Here is a 15,070-nt window from a genome sequence, read left to right as displayed (position 1 = left end):
GAGCACTATCCTTCCTGAACACAGCCATTCAAAATGACTGTAACCATCACATGCTGAAAGAAAATGGTAGAGGCAGCAGCTAACTCTTGCCCTTGTCTCGCCACCGGCTACCGCAGGTCACCCAGTCCCACCAGCTATCTGTTGTGCCCATCCAGCTCTGAAATAAGCTGCTTTAGTCCATTAATCAAGCCAAAAAAGTATGCTAGAAAAACAAACAAAAAAAGGTTCAAGAGCCAAATAAGGTCAAAAAATGTTTTGCTGAGCAGCTAGAACCTGTGCAAGGTAGGGGTGAGGACAGAGAGAGAATGGGCTGTTAGAAACTGGCTATGCAACCTTGTAATTATGTACTCATGCCAATTTGTGGATACAGCTGTATTTCCACATTAGTTCATGTTCAAAGTTATGCTCAGAGCCCAGTTCTCCAGTTAGCTATGCTGCCCAGGTATTGACTCACATGTTTTCTTTAAAGTCAATTTAGTTCTTTAATTCATGTAAGTCTACTCTTTGTTATGGTACATAGACTGTATAGCATCTATTCATCTTCCTTTAAAGTTTTTTCAGTTTTGAAAGTGAACAAGAATTTTGTGCACTTGTTCTACTGTTTAGAAATTCAATTTCTTTTGAAACCGCACCAGCAGAAAAATAATTGTATCTCTGTGTGTGTCTGTGTATACATAAATATATGCACACTTACACACATACACACATATAGATATATTTTTAGTTCTACAAATGTCCCATTAGCTTAGTAAGCCACATGTTTCCAAAAGTTAAAAAAAAAAAAAGAAAATAACTGTGGACCTTTATGTTTCTCTACAGCACTCTAATGCTTCCGTATCTTGAAGAATAAACTCATGTTATAATACTAAGACAGAGAATACAAATTATAATTCTCCAGTTCATGCTGCTCTAAGTGATAGAATTAAATTACAGAAAAAAAGTCAATGTTTCTGAATTTTTGAGCCTTCCAGACACCAGGCAGACATCTTGAAATTAATCTCTAATTAACAGCAACAAGCATTTTATTTTACTGAGACAATTATACACCTTTGAATTTTCTGTACTATCTCTCTTTCTTTCTTTCTCCATCTAACATAAAAAAACCCAGTTAAAACAGAAACAAAGTGGAAATAAACATGTAACAGCAATGCATTATAAAAGCAGTTTTAGAAATAAGAACGTATAAGAAAGTGTCCAGAGCAAGTGTATTTGAAAATGCCAGTGCCATAGAGTGACAGAAATTGTATTTTTTTATCTATAGACTCTAGGCCCCAGAAGCACTAAACCCAAAGTGCTGGGGAAGATAGATATTTCACTGCAAACAAGTTTGCAAACCGTGGATACGCAAGCTGATTTATAGGCAGTACAAATATACAGGCATGAGTTCACAGGATGCCAATAGCAAAGTGCTGTTCTCCTCAACTATAGGAACACAGCCCACACTCCAGCAAAGAAAAATGTAAACCAGTAACTATGTGAGCTGCTTTTAAGAACAAGAAAGAGGGCATCCTGGCCCCAGGGTGCAGACAAGATATGTACTCCTGCTGAAGGTAAAACAAAAGTGAAGCTAACCCAACTTTAATCTAAAAAACAACAGCCAAGAAATCAACAGGGTGTTTTGCCAATGTCAATACACTATATTTACCAGTTGGATGCAATGAACGTTTGTGCTTCTGGCAGACTTTTTGTTTCAGCACTTGAATTGACATTTCCATTCTTTCAGCTGCTTGGGAAATATCTTGACTCTCTTGTTCAGGAAATTTTGAGAAAGCCAGCAACAAGGTAGGAGTTGCTATTCTCCTTCCTTGGATATTTCTATAAATGAGATAAAATACAGAAGGTTTTTTAACATATAACCTTTTAGAACTTATTCATAGCTGTATTTGTCTATGTTGGATATGTTCTGAGTTTAAGGTATATTTTGATTGAAGGGTATGGTGGGCAAGCAGAGAGGAAGACCACTTTGTGACCTTGTTCTGCAGGAAAATTCTGGAAAGAAAGGGAAAGTGCCCCTCCATGGGACACACACAACAAGGTTAAGCTTGTGAGGAGCCTTCAGGATGAGACAGAAGCTGTTGGGATGGACAAAGCCTGCAGCACAAAGTGGCTGGGAAGACCTTCTGCAGGATAGTCACAATATAGGACTCCCACTGTAGACACATTTACATGAGTAGGCTTTGCTTTCATGTAACTTTTAATATCAAAGACCATCTCAATCATTGCAGGTGAATTCATGAATGCCTGACCACCTATGAGTCAAGCAACTGGCCCACAGTCATCTAGATGCCATCTGCAGTTGACGATAGAGATCATGCCTACTCTCGGAGACTGTCCAAGCACCTGCCTTGCACTGCCTAGTTATATATGGAGTTTCAGCCATTAGTTTAGTATGGCTTCATTAGACAGTTTTATGGCTATATAACTTTGAACTATATAGCTATATAACTATGGCTATAGTTTACAGCCTGGCTTTACCTCTAACTTTAAGGAGCTCAGGTTTGGTAAGATAACTTCTGTAACATAAAGTTAAACATCTAAACATAAGAAAAATCCTTTTTATTGTGAGGGTGGTCAGACACTGCAACAGGCTGCCCAGAAAGGTTGTGGAGTCTCCATCTTTGGAGATATTCAAAGCCTAAATGGACAGTGCGCTGAGCAACCTGCTCTAGCTGACCCTGCTCTGAGCACAGTGCAGGCATAGATGGTCTGCAGATCTCTCTCAACTGTTCTCTGATCCACTGCAAGATTTATTTTGTACTCAGAGTGGGCTGTCTTACCATTGTCCCTTTTTTGGCAGACGAGCCCTGAGAAAAATGCATCAGGGAGAACTTCCTTTTTAGCTGGAAGTCCCAAGTCCTAAACAGACTCCTACAGCTTAGAAAAAACCCACTGCAGTCTATTCCATTTCCAGACATGGTCATAGGTTGCAGACTTTCCTGAGGGCTTCTCTGCAGCACAGATTTATTTGGATATGAAATTTTTAAGGAAATGTTGTGCTGTCATATTCACTTAGGTTTTTTTAAAGCACAAGAAAAGTTTAAAAAGGAAAAAACTGTTTTGGTTTGGTGAAAGCAAACAGTTAAATTTTGTTTGCAAAATTAGAAACATGCTTACATAAAAAGCATTAATTAAGAAAATACAACTCCAAGGGTTTTTCTAGATGCTAAATTTGTCCTTAATTGATCCAAAAGAGCCTTAGCCTCCTCATATATTCTTTATACAGAAACCATTCCTTTCCTTTCAAGAGCAGAGCTCAAGGACTCTTGCAACTATGACAAAGAGCTATCATGCTCCTCAGCACGATGTGTTTCAGGTTTTCCATAGACAATTAGGAATTTGGCAGGGAATCTGGAGTATTAAAAGTCCTGAACTGTGTCCCAGTTAAAAAGAAAGATGATATAACTAAATGCAAGAACTCAGGTTTAATATTTTAATATCTGCATGATGGTAATATTGGTCATGCACCATTTAAAAAGAACTTATATGAACAGGCAAAAATGTCTGTACAAATGAGTTAAATAAGAACATTTGTACAAATTAGCTAGGAGTTAAGAATCAAAAAATACCCCCCCCCAAAAAAAAAACCAAAACAAAACTGAACCACTATCACCCCTAAGGGCAAGATATGTTCAATTTTGAGATATTTTCTTTTATCTAATTTCACAGATACTATAAGATTATCACAGAAGTTATTAGCTTGCCAAATCTCCTGTCCGTTCCACCCTCTGCCCTTATTCAATGTACATGTGTTAGTCCCTTCTAGTTCTTATCTACACTCCTGAAGCCGAACACTGTGTAAGTTACAAACTGTTTCAATATTTTGTATTGCAGAAATAGCACCAAAAAGCTAATGGAATGACCCATGATAGTATCATTATCAGGAACATGAAATCAGACATGAGGTGTCTTTCATACACGTTTAAAAGTCCTAGTGTGGACCACGGTGTTTGGACAGAAGGCTCTTTATGCTTGCCAGACTCTCAGTTACTGAGTCTCATTACAGATCATAATTAAAAATATAGGTATGTAAAAAACCCCACCAAACCCTAAAATAAATTCTCCAGAGTATGAGCCACACTTTCTCTTTCAGCTTCAGATATTTTCAGTCTGAGACTTCTTTCTGTCTTAGATTAATATAATTATAGAATACCTTGTTTAAAGATTTCTAGCCTGAATTAATGTCTTAGGTATTTGTCACCATTCAGGACATCTCTCAAAACAGTGACATTGTGCAGAATATAAAGTGATAAAGTTATAAAATTATAAAGAATATAATTTCTTCTTTCCTGTAATGGGTATGTATGTGGCCAGTCTGCTTTAAGACCAGACTGGCACTGACTAAACTGATCATGTTTAGTGATCATGTTTAGTGAGTTTCTGCAACTATAACTTCTTCTCTGGAACACTGAAAATTATTTTCCACTTCCCTGTGCATACGGATGATCCCATGATGGTCCCTTCTGTAGATGGTTTTTTTGAGTTAGCATAGATAGGGGCCAATAGAAAAAGCATCTTAAATTGTGGGTTTTACAATTTAGATTCTTTAAAAACATGACACAAACTAGTTCGAATGTAGTATACACTAAATAAAAATAATTTTACCAGAATGAAGATGGTGAGAAATATCTTTAATCTGCTGCTAAGGCTTGATTTTTTTAGGGTTGTCATCTATACTTTTTAATCTGTTAAGAACACTGTACCTTCAGCTAAAATATATGTTAAAATATGCTCAGAAATTTCCATCATTTCTTTCTTTAAGTAGGCTGAGAAAACCTCTTGTGTTTGTATTAGAATTGTATTTACCTTCAATCTGTTAGGGTAAATTCAAACAGGAGTCTAAAAATATGTCTTATCTAAAACTCGCTCAAACCAATTATCTAGCACCACCTGACCTACCAACATCATTCACATCTCTCTCATACATAACTAGTTCATCAGTCTTTTTGAGTTAATTACCAAGTTCTAACAAGAGAAATATATGATCATGTGCAGCTATATGCAACACGGGCCTAAGAGACTATTACTTTGCACAGCTTGCCCATTCTGGAGTTATCTTTAGTCTCTTCTACACCTTAAAACCTAGAAAAAGCAGAGACTCAACAGAATATAAAAAGAATGTACAGTCGGAATCAAGACCCCTCCCAGCAGTGCTGAGATTCACTAGTTAAAGCTAGTACAAGTTTCATAATTTGTACTGGTTGTTATAACAAGATTTACTGTAACTATAGTTTGCTCTTGCAAGCCGACCAGTACTTTCAAAGTGTATTTTATAATGCACATGGCGGTAAATTAGCAATGTATTTGCACACACCATTGGGTAAGTGTCATAACGTCACAGGTGGCGTATGGCTCCGAGAGCCCTATCCAGCCTGCCTAGATTCCCATTGGCATTGCCACTGTAATACAAACAATACATTTTAATGATGTTACCACTGTGTTCCATCTATACTATGTTAATAATAACATGAATGTTTATATTGCAATGCCAAACACGAACACCTACTCTTGAAGACTGACAAACCCAGAAGCTAATTGGAATAGCAGGCAGGTACTAGCAAACAGTCACGAGAAGCATTTGGCAAGGGGAAACAATCATGTACAGCACAGCGGACTATGAGGACCATACTGGGACCTATGTGACCTTAAAACCTGGGAAGTAATTTCTAACACAACTAAATTTCTACAACACAAACAGCAATTCAAGAATTTAAGCGATGATATTAAACAGCTGAAATGAGGAAATGTACTTGTCCGTTTTAATCACAATTCAAGGTCAAACTGAGGTCTCAGGAGAAATCCAGTTATTTTAACTCTGTTTGCAGTTCAGACACCTAGACCATGAATTCAGCAAATATGAGGTTGGACTATTGTGCATGGAACAACTAAGAGTTTTCTTATTCTAACCTGAAAAAGGAGCTGCCTTTTCAACTCAGGACTGGCTTTTCAGTCTCAAAGAGCTGTCTCTCACTGAGGTCATCTATACTGCACTGTAGTTTCCTTCAATTACTTGTAAGCCAAAGTAAAATGAGTTTTCACAGTACTGTGACCTCCATAATTCCAGAAGCTCAAATATGTAGTCGCATGCATTCCTTTCTTGTTTTTAGCCTATGCTGACCAAAGCTTTAATTCAAGTATACAGTATTCTTAAGCTTACAAAGGAAAGAAGCCTTAGTAGCTTTAAACTGACATGAAAATGCAAAAGTATTTAACTAAACACATTCACTCCTCAATATAATGATCAGATTAGACAATAGTTCAGTCCTCTGTACCTTGCAAATGGCCAGGACATATGCCTAAGAGGCAGCTGTAGAGCACATTTACAAGCCTATATTAAAACAGGAAGAAGTCTCTTAATGATATTTATAATTCTCACTGCCTCACTTAACTGGGCCACAATGAATCAGATTATATAAAAGCACACAATAGAAATACAATTTTCACTTCTGGTAATGATCATTTGTTAATTGAAAGACCAAGTATTTTATACCAGTTAACATTAGAACAAGTGATAGTCTTGAGACTTAAACTCCTAACGCAGGTGTTGGACACAGGTGTCTCTGATTCCACAAAACAGGAAAGCATGAGCCTCAGTGGCGATACGACTGCACATCTTTTGATGCTCTGCTGAAAGTGCAAGCCTTTGGCTGTTTACAGGATTAACCCCAAACTTATGCAAAAGACATAACCAGTTCTCAGTGCACTGCTACTAGCAATGCTCTGTCTACGAAAAATTCAAAGGTTAACAATAATGTCTATCAGATCAAATACTTAACAGCTTTAAATCACTGATCTAATTTTCAACTGCTACTGTTAAACAAGGAAAGAAAAAGCAAAAGAGAAGGAAGGAAAGTGAAGAGCAGGGAGGGGATGGCAGGGGAAGGGATCAGAGGGGAGTAGAAGAGAAAATGTCCTATTGTTTGCCTTTTCTGTAATATTTATATATCAATATACCTATAATTATTGCTAGAGCACCTCACATACAAGGAAAGACTGAGAGCTGTTCAGCCTAGAGAAGAAAAGGCTCAGGAGGGATCTAATCAATGTATATAAACACCTGAAGGGAGGGTGCAAAGAGGATGAAGCCAGGCTCTTTTCCGCAGTGCCTAGAGACAGGACCAGAGGCAATGGGCACTAACTGAAACACAGGAGGTTCTTTCTGAACATCAGTAAACATTTTTTTACTGGGAGGGTGATGGAGCACTGGCACAGGTTGCCCAGAGAGGTTGTGGAGTCTCCCTCTTTGGAGATACTCAAAAGCTGTGTGGACGTGTTCATGGGCAACCAGCTCTGGGTGGCCCTTGCAGGGGGGTTGGACCAGATCCCCCCCAGAGATCCCTTCCAACCTCAGCCATGCTGTGAATCTGCAATTCTTGTAAAGGCTTTTAAAGGAACCTAGTAATAGGACTTTTGAATAACAACACTCTATTTAGAGTGTATATATCCACATATACAGTATTTTGAAGGAAGCTTAACAGTCTGGAGAATCATCTGGGGTAAGCAAGTGGTCTTAGTTTTATTCCTAATAGAATTGAAATAATCATCTTTAACCGTTTATCTTTTAGCATCTTTTAACATTTATCATCTTTAAGATATTGAGCAAATATTGACCAAATAATTGCCACAGTGTCCTGTGAGAGAGTTGAACATCAGTATCTTCATTTGGTACGTGAGGCAGCTGAGCCACTGGAAGGTTGAGACCCATGTTTTTAAATTTGAATGCCTCAGGATTGTCACCAAAAGTACTAACACTATGAAATGAAACTGACATCAGTCTCTACATACTGAGCAGCCACAGTTCTTGACAGGTTCTGTCCATATAAACAGTTGTCTCTCCTAGATCTCTGCCAATTGTCTCATTTTCAAAACACAGAGAGAAGTCCTTTAGGACAGTCTAAGCAAAAGGGTGCTGATTGCACCCTGTAAAACTTAGCTGATGTGTTCCAAGTATTGGAGAGAAATTAATTCTGTCGAACATAGAAATCTAGTCAGAGCTACACAGAAAATGGTTGAATTTTTTAGGCTCATGGTTAGTCATCCTGAGGCACTTTCATCATTCCTAGAAAGAGATCATTCTCATAGCATAACTCAAGCACAAAGGAGCTTTCCCTAAGTTGTTCACTACCCACAGTTCAAGATAAACATTTTATTTCCTTTCCCTTATCCTTCCATCACATCTGTTTTAGATGGAAAAAGAAATGTGAAATTCACTTCAACAGTCCCAATTAAGGCAATAGGGTTTTGACACTGGTGCCATAGTCGTTGTTCCCATCTCACTCTGCACTGGAAAAAAACATAATTAATGTTCAAAAATACATAACATCCATAAAATTACAATTTTTTGAGCCACATGTTAATGGAATGTAGTGTGCTACTTAGATCAGAAAAACATTCCTATTTATTTTCGTATTTCTTATTTTTCTCACATTTTAAGAGAGGAACTTATGCGGTGATAATACACATGGTTATATTGGTTCTGATGATCATAAACATAATGTATCATTCTATGTTTTCTCAAAGAAACAGATTGATCTCAAACTTCTCTGTTATGAAAGCTTTTTGCTGAATAGATACTATTTTTTTTTTACCTTTTCAGTGTATAATGTGCAGCATAATCCACCAGGCTAGAGCCCTTCTGGATAGCCTCAGTAATGCAGTTATCTTCAGTTTCTTCTCAACAGGGAAAAAAATAAAAAGAAAGATGAATACATTATTCAATAACATATTTATTAAAATATTTAAATTTACAAAATATACAGGTCTGTCATACTAAGGTATGTGTAATTTTTCCTCATTAAAATGATCTCCATATTTTAGTATAGCAGCAGTTTTCTTTTTCACCTCTGCATGACAAAATATTCAGATGATTCATTTAATGTTGTCATTCAGATTTCTGTTAGGTCTGAAAATGGTTTTGAGTCTATGTTAAAAAACAAGGCTGATCTTTATAGGCCGTACAACAGTTAATTCTTTTAGAATTTAATATTGCTTGGTTTTTAATTACTTTTAGGGCCTTTACCTCTGAGAAATCTATTATGCTCAAGGTATTGTTTATCATGTGGTATTGATTCAGACTCTGATCTAAAAAAGATCCACCTGCTATACTTGAATTCCATTGTCTCTCTTCCTTTTCTACTGAGAAGTATGATTTTGGTACCAATGCAGTGTTTTCAAAAATGTGGTTCTTGCAGTTATAAACGTTATTTTGTATTGTTCCCATTAGAGCAAAGGACAGTTACTATAAAAACGAATCATATGCCGTCCATCTATTCCATTTATTTACAGTCTAGATATACTCATTTTGTATTAACTAACATACAATATAACCTCTTCATAGAATCATAGAATCATAGAACCATAGAATCATTTAGGTTGGAAAAGACCTTTAAGATCATCCAGTCCATCCATTAACCTACACTACCAAGTCTACTCTAAGCCAATCAAGGGTAGACTGGACTAAACCATGTCCCAAAGTGCCACATCTACCCGTTTTTTGAACACTTCCAGGGATGGGGACTCCACCACCTCTCTGGGCAGCCTGTTCCAATTCTTGACCACCCTTTCTGTAAAGAATATCTTCTTAGACCATGTCTTTCCAAACAATTAGTATGGAAGCTCCAAGTACAGAATGCAATATGGAAAATGAATCTGATCCCGTGTTTCACAGTGATGGTCCAAAAAATATTTCTGGTTGGAAGTAATGGCTTGGGTATTGTTTTTTTGTTTAATTTATTTTGGATGTAATTTGATTTTATTTGTGATTCTGCACTAACTTCAGGTGAAAACTTTCCTCAGGAATTATATCACCATCCCTTATGAATCATATCTACAGCTATATAATTTAAGAGAATGCAAAGATTGAAATCCTGTTTCTTCATCATCTCTGCCCTACTTTAATGTAAAATTGGTCTCTGCAGAATTCTCTTAAAATTCAATCTAGTGTCTGCTATATTACTAGTCTACAAGATCTAACTGATTTAGATTGAACAGATGGAAATAAAATAGCTCTGACGTTAAAATGGCAAAATTATATTGTTTGAACACCACTGCAGTCTGAGATGCTCTGAAATCTCCCCAGCATCCGCAGGGTGCTGGCAGAGAACGGACCCACAGGAGGCATGCACCCTCGTGGGCCAGCAGCAGGGTGCCAAGTGGGACATCCTATGGTAACTGACTAACCCAGGGTGACTAACCGTGGTGATTGGCAGTCTGAGAAAGAAATCCAGCAAGCATGCTTGTAAACATGTCATCTGACATATGAATGTCGCTAAGAAAGTAAAATCACTCCTAGTCAAAGAATGCATAATTGGTTTACATTATACATGCAAAGTATTCCATTGTGAATTTATGAAGCTGCATTTTAAAAGAAAACACCCATGGAATAATTCTCAGAGAAGTCAGATAGTGTATTTTGCACATAAAAAGATTAAGCTAAACTGCCATTGCTAAACTGTCTGCAGTGCCAGTGTATTTTCAGCTTAACAGTAATTGCCAGCAAAAGAAAATAACATGTATTTTTTCTGTTACTTACCAAAAAGGATATCTTTGCCTATCTGAAGGAAAGAAAAGAAAACAGCTGTGAAGGCTATAGCTGCTGAAATTCCCAAAATAATGAACAATTTCATCTACAAGAAAGAAGAGATAATGGTTGACAAAATACATACCTTCATCTTCTAATTATAAGCCATACTATAAATAATTTCCCGCATATGGTAAATTTTACTTTTAAATTAGATTTGTAGCCACATGTTTGACTATGTTTTTGAAATTCAAAATACTCATTTTTAGAAATAACTGTAATTCACCGTCTCTTCTTTCCTTCCTTCCCTATTACTTTTTTACCATTTTGAGAAACTTCTAGCACAAGGAGATACATCACTTTATTTTATAACATAATATGTTCTGACAATATTAGCAACACTTAGTTTGCATATTGGAAATTCAGCAATATTTTACCATTAATTTTGAACTTCTCTGTGCACTAACATGATTTGACTGTAAATTAGTCATTGCACATAAGATAGTGAAACTGGCCAAACTAATAATAACATTGATCAGACCCCTCTATACTCCTATCCATATATAATCATGGTATTAAAGCAGCACAATGAATATGTTCACATGGCAAACGTGAGCAACATTGTGCATTTCAGTGCACTGGTTTTCTGGTAGTTATTACAGAAGTACAGCTATATAAACTATCCAAGAGCTAACATTTTTCAACATGCGCTATGTTGATTGGAGATTGAAAGATTTATTTTTTTTTAATTCTGTATTCTATCAATGTAAAAAAATCAATAATTAATAAATGAACTCTAAAAATTCGGGGAAGAAATATTGCCCACAGAAACTCAATGTGAAAACACCCCTTCTTTTTACATTTCATGAGTTAATATGATGAATTTCTTCTGGAAAATGGCAAGCAAAAGTTTTATAGTCTGACCTTTTGTCTGCTGAGGAGATTATCTTCCACAGTTCTGTACTTTATCGATGGCAGTAACTGTTCTGAAATATGGAAGCGAAATACTTTCCAGGGGCCCAGCTTACGCTGTCAGCTTTATGCACTGGTACCCACTCAAGCTTTAAAAGTGCAAATGATTTCAAAATCTTTTTGGCCACAGTATGCTCCCACAAAGCAGAAACTGACGTTAACGCTTGACTTGTTTATTTTTGTCCTGCCAGGAGCTAAGAGGTACCTGTGTAGGCAGTTCTGCTTTCAGAGTTGTTTTCATGGAAATGCGAAGGACAAATGTTCAGACTAAAAAAAAAAATATTGCCACGTTATGCAGTAAAGTAAATCCTGGGTACACTTTTCACTAGTTCTCTTTCTCAATGTATTTGACAAAGAAGGCAACTTTGTGTCCTATTTTATGTGTTCTAGCATTGGTGCTTTACCAAAATGACCTTTTTAAACTCAGATGATAGCCCCCAGATTGCCCACCAACGTTCTTGCAGCACTTTCTATTTTGTCTTGTTCTCTTGGATAATTCATTTCACACTTCTGAGCCTACCTATTTTTATTTAGTTACACTTTTTCAACCTTATTGCTTCTTCTAAAGTCAGTATTTTGACCTAGAGAATGTAACTGGCTGGGTTTTTTTTCCATTTCCCATATAGGCAGAGAGATCAAAATGAGAGCTGAAATCAGGATTGAGGCGTCCCTCATTTCATCTTTGCTAGTCTTGACATGGAGATCACAAGGTGGAGCCAAAGATCAGTATTTTGATCTCTGCCATGGGTGATAAGTAAAGTAGGGGCTGGGTAGCAGGGAGCATCCTGGAGCTGGTGGCTGTGGTGTATGGTGGGGAAAGAAAACCTACAAGCATGTGAACTGACTGGAGGAAAAACTCAAGGTTATTATTATGGCAAACATCAGCTCAGGAATGTTGTCCATAATCCTGTTACCTGCAAAGATGAGTGGACATCGGTGAAAAGTAAGCAGAGAGTAAAGGGAAACAGACCTCTATTGGAAAAGTAGGTTTATGCTCATTGGTTGGGGGCTTTAAGATTGCAGACAAGAAGCCAAACTTGCATTACCTCTTCAAGTCCATTCTAAATTTCAAATCTTTTAAGGTTGTTTCCTTACTTAATTAAAGATAAAGACGACTGACTTCTTCCATGGCACAGCAAAGCACTGAGAAAAGCAGATCCATTCCAAACACCTAATAGAGTAAGGAGCTTTCACCTATGTCCTTTCATACACTTCACAAGTACCACAGGTTTCATTTCTGAGAGTGAGGGACTTTCTTTAAGTGAAAAACAGGTCTAATTTTCTTTGCAGTTTCACAGTCAAAAATCAAAGCTTCCTCATTTAGTTCAAAAAGAGCTTACCTACATCAAGGTTTGTTTAAATGAGGATCTCAACCTTTGCTCATTGGTTGCAGTTGAAGTATTTGTCAACAGTGGGCTTCAAATGGCTACATGCAGTAAATTGATGAAAAATTTGAATTGGCAGTATCTATTTTGTGTTTGCCTGATTTCAATTTAAGAGTACAAATGTTTAAATCCCCACTGACCCTCAACCACGGTTTTAGTTAGAAGGTGTGGGAAGTCTTAATTACTCTGGACTGATACAGACATGCCATCGTATTCTCATTCTTACTGGAGCTCGTTCAGAATCCTGTTGTTGAAATCTGCTGAAAGAGAATTAAGAGGGCAAAGTTTAGTGGCTCAAGAACAATCTTAAATTTTTGAATCCAAGATTCATATATTGCCTATGTGCCAGTGCAGATAATTTGGATGAATATCTTGCTAAATGTATCATCTCCTTTGTTCTGGATTTTCTGTTAGCTGCCTGTCTTCAGCCATTCTTTCTGCAGAAAGGGTGTCAGACCTTTCTGCCCAGCAGTGAAACTGCATGGATCAGTGACTGTCTAAACATGGAGTACAAGACAAGTATAAAACAGTCCTTATGCTAAACACCACTCTTAAGAAAAGCAGAAGTGAACCTTAACAGTTAACCATATTAATATTATTAAGTTTTAAATTGACTCATTCAATTTGTTATATTCCCAAGATTTGAATCTGCACATGAAGAACAGTAATGTATCTGTGTTCTTAAAAGTTAAAGACCTATAAAGTAAATCTTTGAGTTGTTGATAAAAAGATAAATTCTGTTCAAGGAAATACCCCAAAGCAATAGAATTTCAGATTATTCACACATATGAATTCCTGCAGACCTACTATCATATTCAGAAAAATTAGCCCATACTTAAAATATTATGCAATTTCAACTGATGTTTGATACAGGGAACAGACATATTTCTATAACCTCAGAACAACTCTTACATTTGCAGTGTAACAGCCTGCAGCCCTACTAGGCTCTCTGAGGCATCAGCAGTTCTTACAAGCATTGGATTAGAATGAGAGACCTCCAAGATAAATCTGTGCAGCTGCAGGAGCTATTTTTGAATAGCAGATTACACTGTTTTTTAGTATTTAGTGGAAATCCTGGACTCTAGCATGGCATGAAGGGCACTCTGTTAATATGGGTGTCTAATCAATAATAGAAAAGTTAGTCTTTGATCTCTTCTGGTGAATAGAATTCCAAGAACACTCTTTTGCAAGAGGAGAGGCAAAAAGTGTATATAACTGTACAATACTCTAACAGAAGCAATTTTGCTGAAGTTCCATCTTAACATCATAAAAACAACAGCAATTAGTCTCATTCTAGTTAGTTCAGCAAAATGTCACAAAGTCAAAAAATGCAAGAAAAGGTGAAAGAAAAGTAGTTTACAAAGAAAGATCAGTTTAGCTGGGTTTCATCAATACCATGACTTCTAGTCACTTTAAGCACTTAGTTATTTTCTAGAATTAATTCCATTTTGTTAGAACCATTTTTTGCTATTATTCTCTTTAGTTAGAGAAGACCTTGCAGAGCTCTCTGAAGCCAGAAATGCGATGGAGAGGGTGAATAGGTAATGATCATTCACTGTCTGTTCCAGTACAGAACTAAGCATCAAGTAGGTGACAGGTTGAAAACAAACAAAAGGCGGCAATTATTTAGACAACACATAGTTACACCGTGGAACAGCTTGTGTCAGGAAGCTGTCTTAAAAAAAAGTTTGTATGAGTTCATAGAAATGTTTTGACAATTTTGTGGAATAAAAATCTATCAAGGCCTATGAGATTCAAGATTTGCATCTGGAGCCCCCTGAATCATAAGTTGACTGTGGCTGGAATTTTTTGTGTTCTTTTACAGGTTTCTCTCAGCACTAAGTGTTCCTTTTTGTCAAATGGAAAATACAAAGCTAAATGGCTCTTAGGACTTATTTCTATGGTTTATGTTTAGACTTGAAGCTGGGCTTAAGTGGTATACGTAGCTGTCTTAAATTAAAGGATAAATAATAAGTGAAAAAATACATTTACATATAGTGGCCAAATAGTTCTATAGTAACTAAATAGTTCAGATATTATTTCAGTCTTTTTACAAGACAGTGAATAATAGATTGGGGGGTGGAGAGGGAGAAGTTATTTAATTTTCCTCAGGCTCTGTAATTAAATTATTGTCATATACAAAAAGCTAAAAAGATCCAGAAATAAACTGAAGTTGGCCAGTAAATAACTAAATGGC

The 15,070-nt window shown here is 36.7% G+C and overlaps 1 protein-coding gene across 1 annotated transcript in view; it reads right to left on the bottom strand.

The window, feature by feature from the left end:
* Positions 1-10,667, bottom strand: part of TPO (thyroid peroxidase) — a 53,142-nt gene extending 42,475 nt beyond the window's left edge. The window contains exons 1-4 of the mRNA XM_075707739.1: positions 10,662-10,667; positions 10,529-10,550; positions 8,586-8,667; positions 1,646-1,815 (exon numbers count right to left, since the gene is read on the bottom strand). Coding sequence (XP_075563854.1) covers positions 1,646-1,815; positions 8,586-8,667; positions 10,529-10,550; positions 10,662-10,667 — 280 coding nt within the window. The remainder of the gene's footprint in view (positions 1-1,645; positions 1,816-8,585; positions 8,668-10,528; positions 10,551-10,661) is intronic.
* Between the last annotated feature and the right edge of the window lie 4,403 nt (positions 10,668-15,070).

The sequence above is a fragment of the Pelecanus crispus genome, chromosome 3 (genome assembly GCF_030463565.1).
Source record: "Pelecanus crispus isolate bPelCri1 chromosome 3, bPelCri1.pri, whole genome shotgun sequence".
Classification (NCBI taxonomy): Eukaryota; Metazoa; Chordata; class Aves; order Pelecaniformes; family Pelecanidae; genus Pelecanus; species Pelecanus crispus.
This window is presented reverse-complemented; position numbering and strand designations above follow the sequence as displayed.